Source organism: Callorhinus ursinus, unplaced genomic scaffold, assembly GCF_003265705.2.
Source record: "Callorhinus ursinus isolate GAN/ISIS: 27379988/994484 unplaced genomic scaffold, GSC_fseal_2.0 scaffold4, whole genome shotgun sequence".
Classification (NCBI taxonomy): Eukaryota; Metazoa; Chordata; class Mammalia; order Carnivora; family Otariidae; genus Callorhinus; species Callorhinus ursinus.
The window spans coordinates 153,934,329-153,954,669 of record NW_027397066.1 but is presented as its reverse complement, the minus strand read 5'-3'; the positions used below and the strand labels follow the sequence as shown (position 1 = coordinate 153,954,669).

Here is a 20,341-nt window from a genome sequence, read left to right as displayed (position 1 = left end):
TAGGCCCTTTTTGTCACTAAACATCTTGGATCAAGGCAGGTAAAGAAAGCATGGAGAAAACTAAAGGTCATTTGCCTGTTCTTTCTGTCAATAAGTATTCGAGTGTCTACTATGAGAGGCAGTGTGGTATAACGGAGCTATGCACACAGGCGCCAGATTTAGCCTGCAGGGTTCAAGTCCCAAGATCTCTACTTCCTAGCTACGTGACAGTAAGCACATGATTAATCTCTCCTACCCCCCCCCGTTTCCTCGATTAAAAAATGAAGACAATAGTAGTGTTTGTCTCCTAAGGCCGCTGGGAAGATGAAATACATGAACACACAGGAAACCTAGGTAAGGATTCAAAGGAATCCTTTGATGTGACTATCCCCCTGGTATTTAGCAAGCAGCTCTCCTGGTTCATGCCGCAATCCCAGGAGGCTGAGGTGGACTCGGAATCCAGATTCAAAGAGTACTTCGTGACCTACTACTAGATGGGCCACAGCCTCTCTGAACCTCAGGCTCCACCTCTGTAAAATGGGCACCATGGTTCCTGGCTCCTGCTCTAGAGGCTGTGGTAAGAGAACGGAGAGAATGTGCTTTACAAACTGAAACTTGCCACCCCCCCCACCCCCCCCCCCCCCCTTCGTGGCCCCCTTCTCGGTTCCTGGCTTAGAAGAAAGTGTCTCTGCTTTGGCCCTACCTGCTTTACTCTTAGGACCAAACTGGGGTGGGCATGGAAGTGTGGGGATGTGGGGAAAGGCCAGGCTGGGTTGCCCCCGGGATGCAGTCCCCTCGCTCCCTACACTACCCTGGTATAGTGTTCATCACACCTCCGCACCATTACTAGTTTCATTGTTGGCTTTCCTCACCAGGTGCAACCTCGTGGAGTATTCCTCACCCTCCCAGAGCTGGGCACAGAGGCTGCTGGTACATGGAAGGTGGGCAGGAAATGTTCCATTAATGAAGAATGACATGTGAGGACCCCGGAGGAGGGCCTCTGACAAGAGTCACAACTCCTGGCTTGAGGTCAGTTTCCCTCCGATGTCATTGTACAAAATCACAGAATTTGGGAGCGCCTGGGGCCCAACGCCCTCCTGCAGGAAACCGAGGTTTGGAGACATGAGGCGGCCGCCCCAAGTCACTCACCCGGCGCGGCAGAGCTAGGGTGACCAACCTCGCTGGCCTTCCCGAGACTGAGGGGCTGGCGGGGACGCGGAATTTCAGGGCTGAGGCGGGGCCAGTCCCCGGCAGCCCGGGGCTGGAAGTCGGGGATCCTGCCTTCCCCCCGCAGTCCCCTCTACTCCTCAGACGGGTGAGGAGTCCGACCCGGGCTGAGACCCGCTCCCCCGCCGGCCCAGCCCAGCCAGGAGGCGGCCCCCCGTGCGGGCGGCGGCTCGGGGTGGGTGGGGGGGTCCCCCGCGCGCTTCCCCCGGGGGCGCCGCGGCCGCAGGGCGGGCAGGGGGAGCCGGCGGGCCCGGGGTCGGGGACCCGCGGCGGCACAAAGAGGCCCGGCCGCGGCAGTTTTTTGAAACTACCGAGCTAGTGGATCTGGGCCGGGGCCCAGGGAGTGACGAGGAGGGAGGGAGCGCGCGCCAGCGAGCGAGGGGGAGGCGGGAGGAGGGGAAGCGCGGGGCGCGGGGCTGGCCGCAGACCTCGCCGGCCTCCAGCGGGAAGCGCGCGGGTGGCGGTGGCGGCGGCGGCGGCGGGATGGGCGGCCCGGCGCCCCCCGGCTGCGACCCCGCGGACCCTCCCCTCGGCGCGCCGCCTCCTCAGCCGGGCGCTAGAGCGGGCGGCGCGTAGGGCGGCGAGCGGGCTCCCGCCGAGGAGCCGCCGGTTCCCCCCCACACCCCCCCAACTCCGGCCACTCGGCAGCTCGAGCCGCCGCCCCGGGGCGCTCCCGAGGCCCCGCAGGAGGGACCATGAAAGGTAAGCCCCGCGCGCGCGAGGCCCGAGGCGACCCCCCACGGGCTCCCCGCGCGCACCCCCGACCCCGCCCGGGGCGCGGCGGGCGCCTCTCCTGCCGGCGGGGCTGCGGAGGGGACGTCTCCCCGGGAGCGAGCTCCGGGCTCTCCGGGCCCCTCTGATCGTCCTGCGGAAGACATTGGTCGGGAGGACCGAGGGAGCCCTGAAGTCTAGAGGAGGGGGAGAGGAGAAGGGGCGGGGGGAGAGTTTACACACAGTCCCCTTCACAGTCCTCTTCTCACTCTGCGTTGCTCTATCCCTAAAAACAGTTGTAAATTCCAGAGAAGTTCCTGATCCCTTTAACGGGTCATCGCAAAAAGATGCCACCAGCCCAGCCTTCCGGCCGCGTTAAATCCCCATCCAGGGGACCCATCTCAGAGGCTCCTGCAGCCCCTACCTAGCCTTCTGCTGGGCGCCAGGCCTAGGATTCTCCTCCAGGAACTTCAGCCCCTTCCTCAGGAGAGACCTGTTGGGTCCAAGTCCCTCAGCCCAGACCCTGCCCTTCCTGCCTCTGAACCCTGGCTGACCCACCCTCTGACCTCCCAGGGACACAGCGGCTGGGGAAGGCGTGTGGTCCAGGCCTGAGCTCTCCCCAGGGCACTGGGTCATCATCCCCACCGTAGCCCTTGCAGCCAGGTCCTGGGATGGACACAAGAATGAGACTGGGTCCCAGGTGCTCATACCTGGGCCTGGCTTTCTTCAGGCCTGGGAAAGAGCACACTTTGTCTTAACACTCATTTTCAGGCTGGGGGAGCAGCAGACATTGGAATCATCCTATGGGACAGGGAGCCTTTTCAGTTTTGAAAGCAGTCGTCCCTGCTTGTCAGTAATCCTTCCCTAGCACCTCGGGCAGGTGCTGGGCTCCTGGCAGTGAGAACTTCCCCACTTCTTTGACTTCCTGAATGTGGGGACTGAAAAAGACCTTCGTGGTCATCTAAAGGGCTTTAAACTCTACTCTCGGGTGTTGTTGAAGAAGGAGCTCCGTTTGTGTCTTTCACATAGGAGGGGCTGAGGGTTCCTGTGAAGAAAGGGCTCACAGACAAACCTCTGACTGAATACAGCCGCCATGTTGTATAGTTGAAGAAACTGAGGCCCAAACAGGTAGAAGCGGCTTCCTGGGTGTGCAAACCTGTGCCTCCCCACAGGTCCCCGCACTCGGAAGCCCTCATACATGCTAGGTTTAACGTCTTGAAATTCTTAATAACTCTTAAACAGGGGCCCCTCACGCTTTCATTTTGCACTGGGCTCTACAAATTATGTTGCTGATCCTGTGGATAGGAGAAGGAACTTGCTTACGAGCCACGGCTATTCAGGGGACCAGAGCCCAGGGGCCTGACTTCCAGGCCAGAGGACTGGCTAACATGCTCCTGCCTGTCTGTCGCTTCCTTCCCTCTGGCCCCTCTGTCTGTGCTTCCCGATGGCCTCACCGTTGTCCTGGGCTGTCTGGGATGAGGCAAGCAAGTTATAATCAACCCCAGGGAGTTCCCTTGGCTGCAGAGAGGAGCCTCACCCACGAAGTTCCTGCTCTCAGTTACCACATCTAGGGAGCTGTACCCACCCCCGTTTGCCGGCCTGGGGTAGGTCAGTACCCAGAAGCCTCTGGAAGGGTCTTAGACCACATCTCACCACAGGCTTGGGGCCCACACTGCTCTGGACCTTAATGACGATGGTAAGATGCTACACATACTCGGAGGGTTTGGCTCCACCAACATCCCCGACAAACACTGTAAGAGAAAATCTGGTGAGGGCAAGACAGGACAGAAGTCCTCTGAAATGGAGGAGACATCCTGCTCCCATAGAGGAGGGAGTTAGGAGCACATGACCTGCCTTCCTGAAACTCAGTGAGGCAATTCCACTCCTCTGAGTGGAAGAGAAACAAGCTGATGTGGATGAGTGTTGGGAGGAGGACGGGCTGTATCATGTTAGCAGGTCTCCGGGTCCTCCTGGCGTGCTGGCTGGAAGTCTGTGGGCTCCCTCCTTGGGTCCCCAAGGTCCGCGCCTCTCACCTCCTTTTCCCCGTTCTCAACCAACAACCTCACCAACCACGTGGGGCCAAATTCCTGTTCACTGAGGCCTTTGGGGACAGCTCCCATGTGTTTTTCGTCCAGTCTCTGGGAAACCTTCCATGATCTCCCATAACGTCCCAGGGGCACGGGCTGCAGGGCTGCAGGGGAAGACAAGGGTTGATTTCCAGAACACCTCCCTCCAGGGTCTTCCCTCATCCTCCCCAGGAGCCAGGAAGAGCTGCCGCCTCTACCTGAGATGGAAAAAGCAGGGCAGACAGCAAATATTTGGCCTTTGGATCTGTGGAGTATGAAAAATCAGGACTTTTTTTCACCCACATGGAAAAAGGAAAGTGCCCAGCAAAGCAGGACGGCCCTTCCAGACTGGCCCTTCCCCAAGGGGAACCGGCTCCCAACCCTCCTCCAAAGGCCCCACCAATCTGAGAATTACATCTGTTGGCAAAGAGTCACCTCCCCCTTCAAAGCAAAACACGGTGATGTTATGCTTTTGGGGGGAGAGGGGCATTGGTGGGGACGGTACTTAAACAAGAAAATGCATTTGCTGAGGAGCAAGGCCACGGGTGGCCAGGTGCCAGGGCCTACTCTGCCAGCCAAGCTGTTTCCACCCCGGGGCCCCTCCTGCCTGCCTGCCTGCCTGCCTGCCTCTGGCCAGGCCTCCCAGGCAGCCACATCTTTCGATACCAGCTAGTACCTGGCCCCAGGTGTAGCCCTTCTCACACCCGAGGGGCATATAGCAGCCACCAGGCCCTTGGTGACAGGCCCGTCTTGGAGCTTCCCACTGGCTTGTCTGAGCCATTAACAGCCACCTGTGGGATGGTTTACACACCTGTGGTGAGAGGGTCCTATGGGCGGGGCCCTTCCAGCTCTAAGAGCCCCCCCCCCCCGCCCCCTGCCGCCTTTAGAAGCAGCCTGGTCCACTGTGATTTGAGTGTCAAAGACATGGGCTCTATTCCTGGCCCCACGTGAGGCTCTGGTCAAAGTGTTTCCCTTGTTCTCCTCCTGGGTGGTCCCTGAGGCCCATCCTGCCCTGACGCAATGTGACTCAGCCCAGGAACTCTGAGCCCAAGTGCCACTCGGGGAGCGGAAGTGACTCGGTGGAGAGGTGGCTGGAAGCAGTCCCACCGCAGGGCGACTCTGTGCCCCTGGGAGACTTGTCCTCAGCCGCTATATACGGGGCAGAGGCACACCCCGCTGTTCCCCAAGCATGGGAGGAACAGCCCCTCCCTACAGAATCAGAGACCAGTGCCCACTCTCCATGGACAAAGCGTGGCCAGGGCTGCAGAGCACAGCAGTGTGATTGATCCTAGGAGAAGCTGTCACCCACAGCTAGGCAGAGGAGATTGTATCCTCTCATGAGTGGGTAGACTGGGTCCCCCTGGAAAGCCTGACGCCCATCCCCAGACCGCGGGCGCTGGAAAGAGCCTGAGTGTGGGAGAAAAGGAGCTAATGTGTAAAGAGCAGGGGGTAAAGAGCCACTAAACAGCTCAATTCGGGGGGACCCGAGGGCTCAGATGATGGAGTTTAGCTCCAAACCTTTAGACACACACACACACACACACACACACACACACACACAGCTCCCCTTGCCATCCAGCTGGGGTAATTTTGATAACGGAAGACTCACATCCCAAAGCTAGTTTGAGAGAAAAAAGAATTCTGCTTCTCAGTAGATGTTTGCTGGAACAGCTTAGCAGTCTTCGTGAAGGACAGGCAGCTGCGCTGGGTGTGAGGCTTGCGAGTACAGCTGCAGGACGGACCGTGCCCCTCATCACTCATATATACGCTGCCTGTGTTTGATTGTGTTTCTGTTAGTGTGTGTGCGCACGCGCGTGTGTGTGTGTGCTGTGAGCACTGGAGCCCAAGGTTAGAGCTAGCCCGCTCACCCACCAGCTTTATAAGCTAGTAGCTATGATGAAGTCATTGGTACTCTCTGGCCCTCCTCATCTGCAAGTAGACTGGATCATCTTTAATGTGATTTCCAGCTCTAACATTCTACTCTATTGTTTCTCCTTTTGAGAGCGTGTGTTTATTTATTTATTTAATTTGAGTAGCGTTGACACACAATGTTACCTTAGTTTCAGGGGTACAACAGGGCTGGGCTCACCACGTGTCTCCCCCATCTGTCACTACACAACACTGTTACAATGTCATTGACTCTGTTCCTTATGCTGTGCCTTTTATGCTCATGACTTATTCATTCCATAACTGAAAGCCTGTATCTCCTACACCCCTTCGCCCATTTTGCCCACCCCCCTCACCTACCTCCCTTCTGGCAACCATCTCTTTGTTCTCTGTATTTGTAGATTTGATTCTGTTCTTTGTTTATTCATTTGGGGTTTTTTTTTCCAGTTTCCACATGTAAGTAAAATCATATGGTATTTGTCTTTCTCAGTCTGACTTACTTCACTTAGCATAATACCCTCTAGGTCCATCCATGTTGTTGCAAGTGGCAGGGTCTCATCCTTTTTCATGGTCGTGTAATATTCCACTGTATACACAGGGTGTGTGTGTGTGTGTATACATATCCATCTATTAATCTGTATCTATTTTTTTCTCAGAATAAGACTGTGGTGCCCACAAGGTAGTGTTAGAATGTGAGGTGCATGAATATGGTGACCCAGGCTGCCTTTTTCTGGCCTCACTCTCTCCCAGTGCCTGGCACTTAGGAGGTACCCACTACATCTGCCAGCGGGTAAATCTGAGTCCCCCACTGGGCTGAAATCCTGAAAGGCAAAAGGAACACCATGGGTGGGATCCCCAGAACCTAACGTAGGCCTCCAATAAAGACTCGTGCTTCTATTTCACGTTTACTGACCGTCTGCCAAATGTCAGAGCTTGTATGTCTATTTATGCCTAAGGGCCAAGAAAGATGCAAAGAGCTCAACATCCTTTGTCTCAAAGAGCTTACGCTTTGCCAGGATTGGTTCTTTTCCTGTCTCCCTCCTTTGCTGCTTCTCTTCTGGATGAGTCTGGTATCAGCTGTGGGGCCTCTGGTTCTTAGGGGGCACCCATTCTTGAACAGTCTTACCCAGCCGTGTGGATTTGACACGTGGGGAAAGGCTGGTGATACCAGGTTTAAAACACTGGGCTCCGGACGCGTATTTCTGACGGGGTCCTGAACACCTCTTGATAGAGACCTGCAGACACCTCCTTCAAGGCTCGGATGAGATACCTTCACGTCCCCCTGAACCTAAAGCTAAGCTATCAGTTATTCTGGGATGTTGCCCCAACACTCTGATGGTTTCTGCCCTCAGGCAGACGAGACAGACACACTTAAGAGGAAAACCAGATAGCAAAGGGAGAAGAAGTAACAGAACAGATGAATGGCATATACAGTGGATTCGGTAGGAATCCTGGGGCGAAAGAGCATTACAAGTTGCGGCCGCTTGGAGGGGCTTTCAGGAGGAGTTGAAGGGCGGGCAAGACTTGGATGAGGTCATTCAGGGGATTGTCAGGAGAGAGAGGAAATAGTGTTGGGAAAAGCTGGGTTTCTCTCATCCGTACCTGTTTAGTGATGGGTAGGGAGATTTGCCTGGAGTTGAGAGAGTCAGTTCAGAGACTCGGGGAGCTACAAGACCAGAAGGCCTCGAGTGCCACGCCAAGGACTTCCCGTTGTGTCCTTTTGATTTTGGAGCAGCCCTAGAAGGTTTGTCAGGAGACAACCCTGTTGCTGCTTCTCCCTGGGGACGTGCTCTAAGGACTTTAGCGCACATTGGAAAATCTCTACTTCCAGAGAATGGGAGGAAGAAAATGAGTGAAGGAAGGAGCCGGGAGTGGTAAGGGACACAGGCAGAGAAAACTGTGCAGGTCATGTCACAGAAGCTGAGAGGAGAGAGTTCCAAGAAGGAGGAAGTGGCCAACAACGTTGACCGTTCGTCAACAGGGTCAATTGATTCGAGAAAGCCAGGCTGCCCAGGCTGAGGGCGATGGGTAGGTCTGAAGCAAAGGTGCAGGGGGACCTCGCATTAGAGAAGTTTCAGGAAGAGGGAACTGAGCGGTGACTGTAAGAGAAAGGGCCAGGCAAGAAGGGGTTTTTGAGGTGGGGCTGGCCTGGCCTGTGCTCATTGGAAGGAAGAGGGAGAGAAGAAAAAGGGTCACGTGGTGAGGAAGGAGGTAGCAGCAGGAAAGCCTTGCCTCGGAGAGAAGAAAGCCTCTCTCTTTGGGGACCTGAGGGAAGGGAGAAATGACATATACAGACATAGGCTTGTTGCACTTAATCTTTTTATAATACATATGCCTTATGAAAATTTTTGGAAAATTCAGTAAAGGGGGGACAAAAGTACTTACGGGAACTCCTACCCCTCCGAGATAATTGACAAGATTTGAATGAGCATTCTTCCAGAAATCTTTTTGGGTCTATTTGCACACAGATTTTTTTTTTCATATGGATAAGATTATACTTTCCATGTTATTCTGTATGTGTACTTTTAAAATTCAACAATAAAACATAGATATCATCCCTGGGCAAAAAATAAAGAGCTGCACTATTTTTTAAATGGTTGCATAATATTCCACATACAACTTTTATGATCACTTATTTAACCAACCTCTTATTGATGGGCATTTGAGTTATTTACAATTTTCCTTGGGTTTATCATAGCATGCGGTGATAATTTTTACACAACCATCTTTGCCTCATTGTGTAAGTATCCCTGAGGAAAAAACTCCTAGAAGGGGGTTTGGGAAGTCAAAAGGCATGCTCATCTGAAGTTTGCTCCAAAGGCACAAGCAGGCCCTTCATTCCCACTGGGCTTGAGGTGTAACACCCGCAGCGAGTTTGAGGAAGGTGGAGAATTTTGATCTTTTCAGAGAAGGAGCAAGTAGGTTCGTCTTTGGGGAATAGCGGGCTGAGAAGAGGAGGAGTAGCGAGCAAGGATCCAGGCGGCAGGACTTGACTGAAGACAAACCCACACTGCTCTCCGACGTGCGCCCCCCCGGGCTGGGTTCCCCCCCCCCACCCCGAGCAGTGCAAAGAAGACAGGCTGAAAGGGTGAAGGGCACAAGGGCCAGAAGATAAAGCTAACGGCTCCAGCGAGCTGAAGCTTATCCTGGGGGGCTAGGCTGATGGCAGAATGGAGTGAGGAATGAAAAGGCTTAGTGCAGCAGGGAGTGGGAAGAGCAGTGGGAGAGGTCCTTGAGATCCTACAGATGGAACCGCGGGGAACTTTCTGTTCCTGAGGGCGCAGCAGCTGAGCGGTGCTTGAGGCGAAGAGACCCATAGATAGATCCCAGGCCTAGGAGCCCTGAGGTCCAGAGAACCAGTGGACTTTCAACAAATGTTGCTTCCATTAAAATTGATGGCAGGAGACAGGATAAAAAAAATAATCCAGTCCAGGTGATGTGCTTATCCAGAACAGTGTTCCCTGAAGCTGGTGTACCTCTGAATACCCGTTCCATGGGATTTAATGCATCTTTTTTTTTTTTTCAAGAATGGCAGGAAGTTCTACCATCAAATGTTTGAGAAACATAAAAATAAACACAAATTGAAGTGGGCTTTTTTTCCGTGGGACTTGTCAAAATCTTCACTATGTTAATGTGAGTTTCTAAGATGGTAATAGAGTATGCAGCATTTTCTAGACTTACTTGATCAAAGAACTTTTTTTTCACAAAGAATAATTTGGAATTCCAGAGTGGGTCACAGGACATAGTTTGAAAAATGGGTTTCTTTCTTTCTTTTTTGGGGGGGAGGGGCAGAGGGGGAGAGAGAGAGAGAGAGAGAATCCCAAGCAGGCTCCACACCCAGCAGAGAGCCCAACAAGGGGCTCGATCTCATGACCTAAGCCGAAATCAAGAGTCAGATGTTTCACCGTCGGATGCTTAACCGACTGACCCACCTAGATGCCCTGAAAAATGGATTTCGTGGAAGTTGGAAATCGGTCCTGAGCATAAGGGGCACCGAGAAAGGACGATAAATGACAGTAGCAATTCCAGTAGGATTGAAAAAAAAATCCCAATAAAAATGACAGCTACGACCATTTATCAGGTATTTACTGTGGGCCAGGTACTTGTCATTTGTCACCTTGTTGGGTTTCCACAGCAGCTCTGTGAGTAGATGGTGGGCTCTCTAGTTTGCACATGAAGCTGAGAGAAGGGAAGAGAGTCTCCGAGAGCGAGAGCAGGGACCTCAAGTGGTGAAACACAGGGAGAGGGAGAGGCTTAAAGATCCAGAAATGACAACAGAGATCAAACAACTGGTGATTCCCACCCCACCCCCCCATTCCCATGGGATTTGGGGGTTCAGGGGGGACCAGAGGAGCTGCTGTCTACACAAAGGAGGACCAATGTGTATGTGATGGGGGAGGGTTGGGTCTGTTGCATGGAGTGAATAACCAGGGTTGTCTTCTCTACTGGAGGCTACACCACCCCTTGAAGCGGTATCTAGAAATGGGGTGGACCTTTGGAGTTATCACAATGACCAGGGACCACTGCCGACATCTAGCATGCCAAAAGTCTGCACAGCATGGGTAAATCCTGTCTAATGAAGAATTGCGCCACCCAGAGGCTGAGTGTTGCCGTTGGAAACACAGGGTGAGAAAGGGGAGGAAAGTTCCTGGGGACAGAGAGGGCTTAGGAGAAAGGGCGAGTTTCCCCTCAGCCTGTGTGGTGACCAGGAGAACAGTGGAAGGCAGGCTGCGGGCTGGCTCAGAGGATTCAGACAGAGGTGGCAGGAGGAGAGAGAAAACCTGTCCCAGAGCATCTAATGGGATTTTAGGAATGAAGGAGCAGAAAGGAGGTGATTGTTATAGGGAAGCAGATCACGACGACTGGATGAGCAGGAGAATCTGAAAGGGAAGGACCAGATTCATTGGAGCAGAGAGGGGCAGACCAGTTCCCACTGGACTATAGATGTATCCACACAGGAAGCCTGTGGGGAGGGGGCAATGGCGGGAGGGTTCTAATGAAAACAATTTTGCAACCCTAATTATAGCATTCTCTGACCTTAAACTACAGCTATTTTGCAACTTTAAATATAGCATTGGCTCCTGAGAAGACTCTGAAATCTTTATTTTTACCGACTCAATTGGCTGTTTTGAAAACTCACTCTGTGAAGTCCGTAGAAGATAATCATCAAAATATGTTCCTTGAAGTTCCCAAAGAAAGACCTTTTATTCAGTTCCTCGAATCTCTCCCCCTTGCTGACTCTGACGGAAGATTGCAGTCCCAGAAAGGCTGAGGAGTGAATTAACTCCATATTTTTGGTCAACCGAAGGAAAGCCGGAGTCGGCAACCACAGGCAGGTTAGCAGTTTGTTCACAGGTCCGGGCTGTTTTCCACCTCCCGGGAGAAGGGAACAGAGCTCAACCCCAACAGAGTCAGCAGTCACGCCTAACAATGTGCCAAGACATGCACCTTCGATCACACTTTCTCCATAGCTCTGTGGGAGCAGAGGCTTAAGAAAAAAAGTGGTTTCCCTTGTGGCTGTCCTTCTGATATTTGAGTCAGCTATTATGACCGTAGGAATGAGAGGAACAGAGGCTCTTTCAAATCTTCAGTGGTTGCCACTGCTTTAGGAGTCTGAGCTTGCAGCACCGGCCTTCGGCCTTCGAAGGCTCTTGGATTGTTTGTTTGTTTAAAGCACACTGCCTGCAATTTGTGTAGAGAGCACTAGATGAAGAGTAGAGAGCCTGGCTGTACCTTTGGTAGGTCATTCACAGACCTGGCTTCTTTATCACAGCGACTGGGATATTCCCTCGTGACAGCTATAATCCCTTGGGGCCTCCGGAACAGGGGAGGCAGAAACTGGCTTACATGTTTGCTAACTGGAACAGCTTGATGTCCCAAGTTTGCCCTGAGAGCGGGGCCTTCCCAGAGACTTACAGTCCAGGCATCATCTCTTCTCCAGTGTCCTTTCCCAAGCCCACCCCCTCTTGTCACAATTTATCCTGGAGTCAGCAAAATGGGAAAAGGAAGGAAAAAAAGATAGAAGGCAACGGAACTAGGGCGCCTGGGTGGCTCAGTCGTTGGGCTGCCTTCAGCTCAGGTCATGATCCCAAGGTCCTGGGATCGAGCCCCGCATCGGGCTCCCTGCTCGGCGGGAAACCTGCTTCTCCCTCTCCCACTCCCCCTGCTTGTGTTCCCTCTCTCGCTGTGTCTTTCTCTGTCAAATAAATAAATAGATCTTAAAAAAAAAAAGAAGAAGAAGAAGAAGAAGAAGAAGGCAATGGAGACTAGTTCCCTTTCCGGAGACATCGCTTCCCTTTAGCTACCCATCACTGCAACATGGCCTCTCCTTCAGCCATTGCAGACACCTGGCAGTCCGCGATGTCGACACTCAGGTCCCCTCAGTTTTCGGCATTGCCAGAAGTCCTCCATTTCACTGATAACTTATGTATGGCACAGGGAAGAGCCACAGCCTTATTTTAGAGGGCTGTAAGATGCTGCTGGTATTCTAAGGTAATTAATTGGGACACCACTGGAAAAAAATACCCTGCCCCCAAGAGGCCTTTTAGCTTTAGGAAAGGAATATCCTATCCCTTGTTCTAGTTCTGAGAAAGGCAGGGGAAGTAGACCCTACATTCTCCTGTGCCCTCCCGCTTTGTTCCTTTTCAATTCAAACACTAGGCCCCCCGGGTGTTAATGCTAAGCCAAGCCTCAGTCTGCTGCTTTAAGCCTTTGCATCCTCAATGCGTTAGCACTCCCCAACGTCCCCTAGTCATGGAGAACCTTAAACCAAATTTAAACCATATTTGAAGTCATTAATCTTTCTTTTTTTTTTTTTTTAATAAAAATGAGCTCTTAATTGAGACAGGGGAAGTTAAGAGTTAACTAGGGATGCAGGCCTTCTCGAAGGGTCAGCAAACCCATCTTTCTTAAACACCCACCCTGCGATCAGCCTGGGGCTGACTGAGGCTTGAGGAAGATTTCAGACCTCAAGGAGATGTCAAGAGACGTCAGGCCTGGATGGGAAGGGCTTATCCCAGCTCTGCAGCCTGGCTGAGCTATAGCTGTGTGCAGTCCTGTGAGCACTCTGTACATGGATTTGGATCTCTCTTCCGATCCCTGGACATCCAGGAACCACAAACTAGCTGGCGGGTCACTTCACCTCTCCAAGCCTCTGTACCATGACAGATGGGCTCTGTGATTGTCAGCTCCTTCCCACACTCCCTGTCTCTGAAAACCCTTTGGAAAGCCGGTGTACTCAACACTAAGTCAGATCGCAGCAGAAGGCAAATTCGTTTCCTGTCTCTATCCACCCCCCCCCCCCAACCCTTGGCCCAGCGAGAGGAGGGAGTACAGACTCCTGTCTAATCAATCATCCTCTGATCAATCATAGCGTCTGTATCCTCAAGCCAAGCTTTCCCCAGTGCTCCCCGTCTGTTTCTTCCTCTGTCCCCGAACGGAACAATCTTGGTGTAATGTGAATATAATGAGCCTGGGCTCGCAAAGGGCTTGGCTTATAAAAGCCTCGCAAATGCTTTGGATTATGTTCCCATTTACATGAACAAGGCTGAAGTGGAGAGTTGCTAGAGCATTCCAGACTTAGGTAAATTAGGGGTCCCCAAGGCCTGCAGCGCAGGGCTGGTGAACAGGAAGTCCAAAGGATTAGAAAAAGGAGGAGATCCCTTCAGGGATCAGGGAGGGTGTGAGCTACGGAGCTGAGATGTCAACAGAGGGAACAGCGCCAAACACTTGTGAGCCCCTCATCTACAGAGAGCCAAGTTCCGGGCTGGCAACTGTCATTTCCCTGCCCGTGGGCCGCCAAGTCCCAGAACAGGGTCTTTCTTAATCCCCACTCGCTAACGGTTGCCAATTTTGGGGGCCCTCAATGGGAGAGCAAAGTGATGACAAAGCTGTATGCTTTCGTGAGGGCGTTTGCTGAAGGTCGGTGTCAGCCCCGCTTGATTTAAGTCCTCCCAGCTCTCTTGCAAAGGCTATAAACAGCGAAGTGGTGAAATTGGCCCTGGAGCCAGAACAGGGAGGAGGCCGAGTCCCAAGGGAGGGCAGAGAAGCACCATCAAGGGGTGGGGAGAAATGAGAAATGGGCAGGAAGGCCTTTCTGCTCCAACGGATGGAAGGAATACCTCCCCTGGGGACCAAGGCGGTGGTAAATCTGACAGCGCGCAGCGTGGTTCTGGCTGAGATCATCTGGGGCTGAGAGGGTAGTTAGGGTGAGGTTTTGGTCAGACGGAGCGCAGAAGGTACCAAGGGATCCGAGCTTGCCTCGTCTGAGGCACACACTTATGGGAAAGGGATGGCAATCCTGGTAACCACCCCCCAGGCGTAGTTACCCTTGTAAACTGTTGGTAGATTGACAACAGGATGGCAGCCTGAGACAACACAGGGCTGTCAAGGTTGATTTCCCAGGTTATTGATGAGGGGGTCAGTGGTAGCTGCCATGTCAGCCTTCCTTCTGCAAGTGGAACCCCCCCAGACGTGCACGCACACACGCTCATGCACACACTCATGAGAACACACTCGCTCTAGTGGAGAGACACTACCTGGAGGCTGTTACTGTGGAAAGGAAAACAGCCAGGATTCAGGAGGTTTTGCCAACGACTGGCTCTGTGACTGTAGCCAGGCGTTAAAAGGTAACCCCCTGCCCCCAACTCAGTTTCCTCACCTGTAAAATGGGGAGAATGACTTCCCACCCTGTTTATCTCTCAGGCTAGTCGTAAGGACCAAATGCAATACTGGATATGAGCCCAGCTCTCCACCCTCCCCCTGCCAAATTAGCTCAATCTTTGAGAGGGGGACACTAACCTTGGTCTCTTGACCAAGCTCCCCGCTGATTCCACATGCAAGCCTAGACCCACTTATGACTAGACATGTCATGTAAAATCATTCATAGATTCCTTTAAGATTGTGTTTGTTGAGCATTTCTCAGTGCCAACCACTGCACTCGGGTCTTTGGATAAAGCAGAGAACAAGACAGACACATCCCCTGCCCTCAGATCTTAACCACTGGGGAAGAGAGCTGTTGGATAAATAATAAAAGGTATATTGCCGTCTACAATGGGAGGACACAGAGCATGCCCAGGAATCTATAACAAGGGTTGGGTCCAGTTTGGGAGCTCAAGGAAGGCCACTGAGGAAGTGACGCATAAACTGTGACCTGGAGGACAAGCAGAAGGCATGATGGTGGCATCTTTAACTTGGGTTCACCCTCCATCCCTCCCCTCCTGAGCCCATTTAGGGCTGCCTTCACTGACCTAGTGTCCTTGCCCCTCTGCCTCTTGGCTCCCATCCTGATCAGTGGTCACAGCTGCACAGCATTTGGGAAATGAGGTCTCAGGGCCACTCAGGCTGCTTCCAGGTCATGGCCAGAGCCCCTGAGTCCCCATCACATGCTCGGGCGGCACCAGCCCCCTTCAATTCTACCCGCTCACCTTGTTGCAGAAGCCAGGTTTCTTGGCACCTGTGGGACCTTTGCTCATTTCTCTGAGGAGGCAGTTGGTATGGCAGGAAATATTTCCGAGTTCAGACCTCAGCTGCACCGCATAGTCTGTGTGCTGTTAAGCAACATTCTCAACTTTTCTGAACCTCAGTCTTTTTGTCCATAGAAGTGACACTTTAGACTGTAAAGTTTATAGGGTTGTTGTGAAGATTGCCACAGGGCAGGACCCAAATTTTTATCCCTTTATAAAAAAAGGGAAGAAAGAAAAACAAAACTTCAAGCTTCTACTTCTAGCATTCCCAGCTTAAAATATTCTTGGATTATGAAGTTTATGTAGCAAACGACAAGTGGACTGCTAAATGCATAGCTAAAGTTGAAAGAAAACTGAGGAAGTTTCTGAAAACCAAGAAAAAAAATTCCAATTAGGAGCTGAAACCCGCAGGTCAACAAATACAGAAGCTGTATGTCAGGAACCTAGAGTCTTGGGTGCAGGAGGAACAAGGTTGCAAATGGCACAAGGAGGGGGGCAGCCGGACCGAAGACCCCCACCAGAAAGCCTGTCACACTGTGTCACCCTGTGAAGCCCTGGGATAGCCATTCTACCTGTTTTATTCTGTTTTCTTGTCCCAGTCTTTTCTGATTTCAAAGCCCATACCTCTGGTTAAAGATTTTGAAGCTCCCTCCAACCCAGTCTGCTCCTTGGAAAAAAGGGGAGGGGAGGGGCAGGAGGTTGGAGGAGGTGGGGATGCATCTGCCAGAGAGCTGACTAGGAAACTGGATGTCTCCGGAGAGTCCAGAGGGTGGAAAGGGCTGTGCCAGGTACATACAGGCTTGCCCTCACATGGGCGGGGGGTCCAGTTTATATTCAGTATGCATACTTGGGCAACCCAGTTTAATCACTCAAACCACAGTGGTCCCAGACTGGTAGTTCCCCTGGTACCTGGCAAAAATCAAGGAAATCCCCGCTGGAAGAAAGAATCGTGAATCCAGACAGACTCCTCAGGATTCTGCCATTTAATCAGGGGGTACAATGTGAATGCCCTTCCACACTTCCCCACTGCCCCCGCCACCGCCCCGCCCCGGGAAGGCACTGTGGCCAGGGAGCTGTGCACACACAAGCTTTAACACTTTTAGAAATAAATATATTGAAACATTTGCAAGACACGTGATAAAAAAGTTATGTTCTTATGAAAGCCTCACACACACACACACACACACACACACACACACACACAATCCACAGTTCAACAGAAAAATGGGCAAAGGCTACATATAGACAATGCATGGAAAAGAATGGCTTGTAAGCACTTGATAATGGTCAGCCTCTTAATCGCTTTTAAATGCGCAAAATAAAATACGGAGAGGCTTTGAGTCAAACTTGTAAAAACACTTATTTTTATGATAAGAACCACTGAGGAGGGACCAGAACATCCGTGTCTATCATATGCTGTGTGGGCAGGAGTGTAATTCACATGTCCTTTCCAGATGGCAGTTTGTTTCCAGAACATTAAAATGTCCTTTCAGTCTGATCCAGTCAATTTATTTTTAGGAAGTTATCTTGAGAAAATCCTACACGTGCGTAACATTTTATGCACAAGGAGTTTCAATGAAGTGTCCGCACACACGCGCATCCGCGTATGCGCAGACATATACACACCCGTACTTTTTTCTGAAGCACATACCTCATGGCCCTCCTAAACATTCAGTGTGGATTCCCTAAGAATAAGAATATGTCAGAGTACAGTTGTAAATGTCATGAACTTGCTTTAATACTTTATCTAACCTACAGTGTGTGTTCCAGTGTTATCGCTGGCCAGCACTCTCCTCTGCAGATTTCCTTTTCTCTCCAGCACAGGATCCAGTCTAATGTTAAGGATTGCATTCCGTCATCTTGTCTCTTTCACCTTTATTGTCTTTTATGACTGACATTTTTTGCCAAAGACAGCCCCCCTCCCACATACTTTCTTTTAATGTGATGATCCTTGCTTAGTGTTTTTCTCATGTTTGCTCCTGATTGGATTGGGGATTACGCATTTTTGGCCAATAAACTGCATGCACGACGGTGTGTGTTGCTCCAGCTGTCCTATCTGGAGGCACACAGTGTCTGTCTGTCCCTCATAGCTGATGTTCATTTTGATCACCTGGTCAGAGTGTTGCCTGATTTCCCCATGAAATAATTACTGGGGTTTCCCCCCTCCCTCATAACTAATAAATCGTCTGTAAGAAGACACTTTAAGACCATGCGTATATACTGCTCTTCGTCAGAATTTTCCCTAAACGTAGCATCTGTCAGTGGTTCTTGCCTGATTCGGTCTTTACTATAATGGCTGCAAAGTACTGATTTCCCAGCTCCAGCACTACTGTAAGAAAAGAGCCTTTCCCTTTTCTTCCCTGGCTGCTTAAAACGTGGCTGCCATCATGAACGACACACTTAACTATCCAGACTAGGAAGTTTTTGACCCACTGACTATTTCAGCAGAAACAAATGGCAATTGATATTCTTCGTCTAGGAAAGGCAACAGTACCTAAGACAGAAATTGGGGGAAAATCTCGCCAAAATATACACCACCACACCAGATAGTCTCTTTATATTTGGATTCAGAACACATTTTGGTGGTGGTAAGACACCTGGTTTTGACATGACTTGTGAGTCCGTGGATTATGCAAAGAAAAATGAACCCAAACATAGACTTGCAAGATACAGCCTGTATGAGAAGAAAAAGACCCCAAGAAAATGGGAAGGAACGGAGTCCAAGAACAGAATGGAGAAAGGCAGAGAGACTGCAAAGCCAGGGTTGGTGCTGGCAAACAGTGAGCTGGGAATTGGACAACAGAAGGAGTAAAGATTCCGCGGTGACTTTATCTGTGGTGATGGTGCAGATTTTTCAGGAGAGGATTAATAAACTAAGAACTTAAAAAAAAAAAAAGGAAGAGCCCTTCTTTCTATCCTCTATCTATCAGTGGTATGGATTCATGAATTCCTATTTTTTCAATGACTTATAATGGAATTATTATACTTAATTATTTTAGGGCTCAAATTATTCCAGAGTTGGCCAGTGAGGACATCTTCAGGATGGTTTCTGTTTCCTTATGACATGCCCTTATCGTTTTTTTAGCATTCTTTTTATTTCTGAAATAAGATGTTCCAGATTCATCTTTTACCTACCTTCTACCCCAACCCTAGAATGAGCCATTTCTCCAAGGATCTCTGGCTTTTTTCAAGTGGGAAATGGTATTAGCCACCAAGATCTTTCTCACAAAAAAGATCTGGGTTGCTCAGTGTTCATTGCAATTTCAGTGTCTTTGCTTCCTAGACCTTTCAGCGAAGTTTATGTATATGTAAACTTATACATACAGATACATATACATGTTGTATATGCACATAAGCGTGAATATATACATACCCATACATATTAGAACTTATGAGTTTATGTTGATACCTTTGATTTCAATCCATCCCCAAGGGTTCTTTCTTGTCTCCCCGTTTCATATTTCTGGAAGTGTAATTTCTGGAAGTGTAATTCTGGGTCCCCTTTTCCATAATGAAAAACCCTGTGTCCACACCACATCAAAGCATTTACTCATTTGCTCAGTCTTTTTTTTTTTTTTAAGAGTTTATTTATTTATTTGTCAGAGAGAGCAAGCACGCACAAGCCAGAGGAATGGCAGCAGAGGGAGAATCAGGCTCCCCGCTGAGCGAGGAACTCGATCCCAGGACCCTGGGATCATGACCTGAACCGAAGGCAGACACTTGACCGACTGAGCCACCCATGCGTCCCTCATTTGCTCAGTCTTGAACTAATCTAAAATAATTTCAGAATTGCTTTACCCATGCTACAATAATAAATGAAATTACCTTAGAAATTTAAGATTTGTTTGCACTTCTTCCCCAATTATATCCTGCCATATCCCAGAGACTGCATAGTCAAAACTAATTTAGTTTACTTAGATTAAATAATCTTAGCCCATTTATTAGATTAGTTCTTCTTTCCTTCCCACCCCAACCCGCTTCAGTATGCTTACTGTATTCCTTCAGAATGTAAGTAAAGTTCATTTGGTTCCAGGTGGGGTATTTTTTTCATCAATAAAATTTAATTTTTTGAATATGTAAAACGTTAATATGTTTTCAAAAGTCAAAACTATGCCAAAAGTTTCACTCAGAGAAATGCCATTCCTTCTGTGCCCCTACCACCCCATTTCCCCTACCCCATCCTTCGTAGGAAACAACTTTTTGTTTTTTGTTTTTTTCCTTCCTGTGTTTCTTCTTTTACTGATGAGCAGATATATGCATGTTTTCTTATTTTCCCTTCTTTCTCACAAAAAAGATAGCATACTATATATGCTCCTTTGCACTTTGCTGTTTTTACTTAATATCCCCTGGAAATGACTCCATATCAGTGAATAGAGATCTCCTTATTTGTTTGTATAGCTGCATAGAGTCCCACTGTGTGTATATAACCATAGTATATTAACCAATTTCCCGTAGTTGAACATTTAGATAGTTCTCAGTTTTTGCAATTACAAATAATCCTGCAGTGAGTAACCACGTCATATATGTTTTCAGATTGTTGGAGGTGTATATTATGGATAAATTCATAGAAGTGTGATTGTGGGGTCAAAGGGCAAGTGTATATTGTTAAATTCCCCTCCACCAGACCTGGGCCATTTGCATTCCCACCCCAACTCCCCATAGTGTGACTAATGGAGTGTATCGTCAGCCTCTGCATTTTTGGCGATCTGATGGGTGAGAAATGTTTTCACACTGTAGTTTTAAATTGCATTTACCTTGGAGCACCTGGGTAGCTCAGTTGGTTAAGCATCTGACCCTTGATTTACACTCAGGTCATGATCTCAGGGTTGTGAGATTGAGCCCCACATCATGCTCCACACTCAGCGTGGAGCTGCTTAAGATTCTCTCTCTCCCTTGCCCTCTGCCCCTCCCCCACCTCTAAAAAATAAATAAATAAACTTTTTTAAAAAATTAAAAATTGCATTTATCTTATGAATAAAGTTGAACATCTTTTCATTTGTTTAGGGG

General features: G+C 50.0%; 1 protein-coding gene across 8 annotated transcripts in view; it reads left to right on the top strand.

Moving 5' to 3' along the window:
- Nucleotides 1-298: 298 nt before the first annotated feature.
- SCARA3 (scavenger receptor class A member 3) overlaps nucleotides 299-20,341 on the top strand; it is a 53,761-nt gene continuing 33,718 nt past the window's right edge. For 3 of the 8 annotated variants that reach the window (XR_012378101.1, XM_025873908.2, XM_025873907.2), the window contains exon 1: nucleotides 1,629-1,908. Coding sequence is in view for 4 of the 8 variants with exons in the window: in XM_025873908.2 (XP_025729693.1) it covers nucleotides 1,902-1,908 (7 nt within the window). In the remaining 4 variants the exon portion in view is untranslated. Of the gene's footprint in view, nucleotides 334-418; nucleotides 557-854; nucleotides 1,009-1,627; nucleotides 1,909-20,341 lie in introns of those variants that run through there. The other 5 variants (XM_073892559.1, XM_073892557.1, XM_073892561.1 and 2 more) reach the window with 3 other exon arrangements.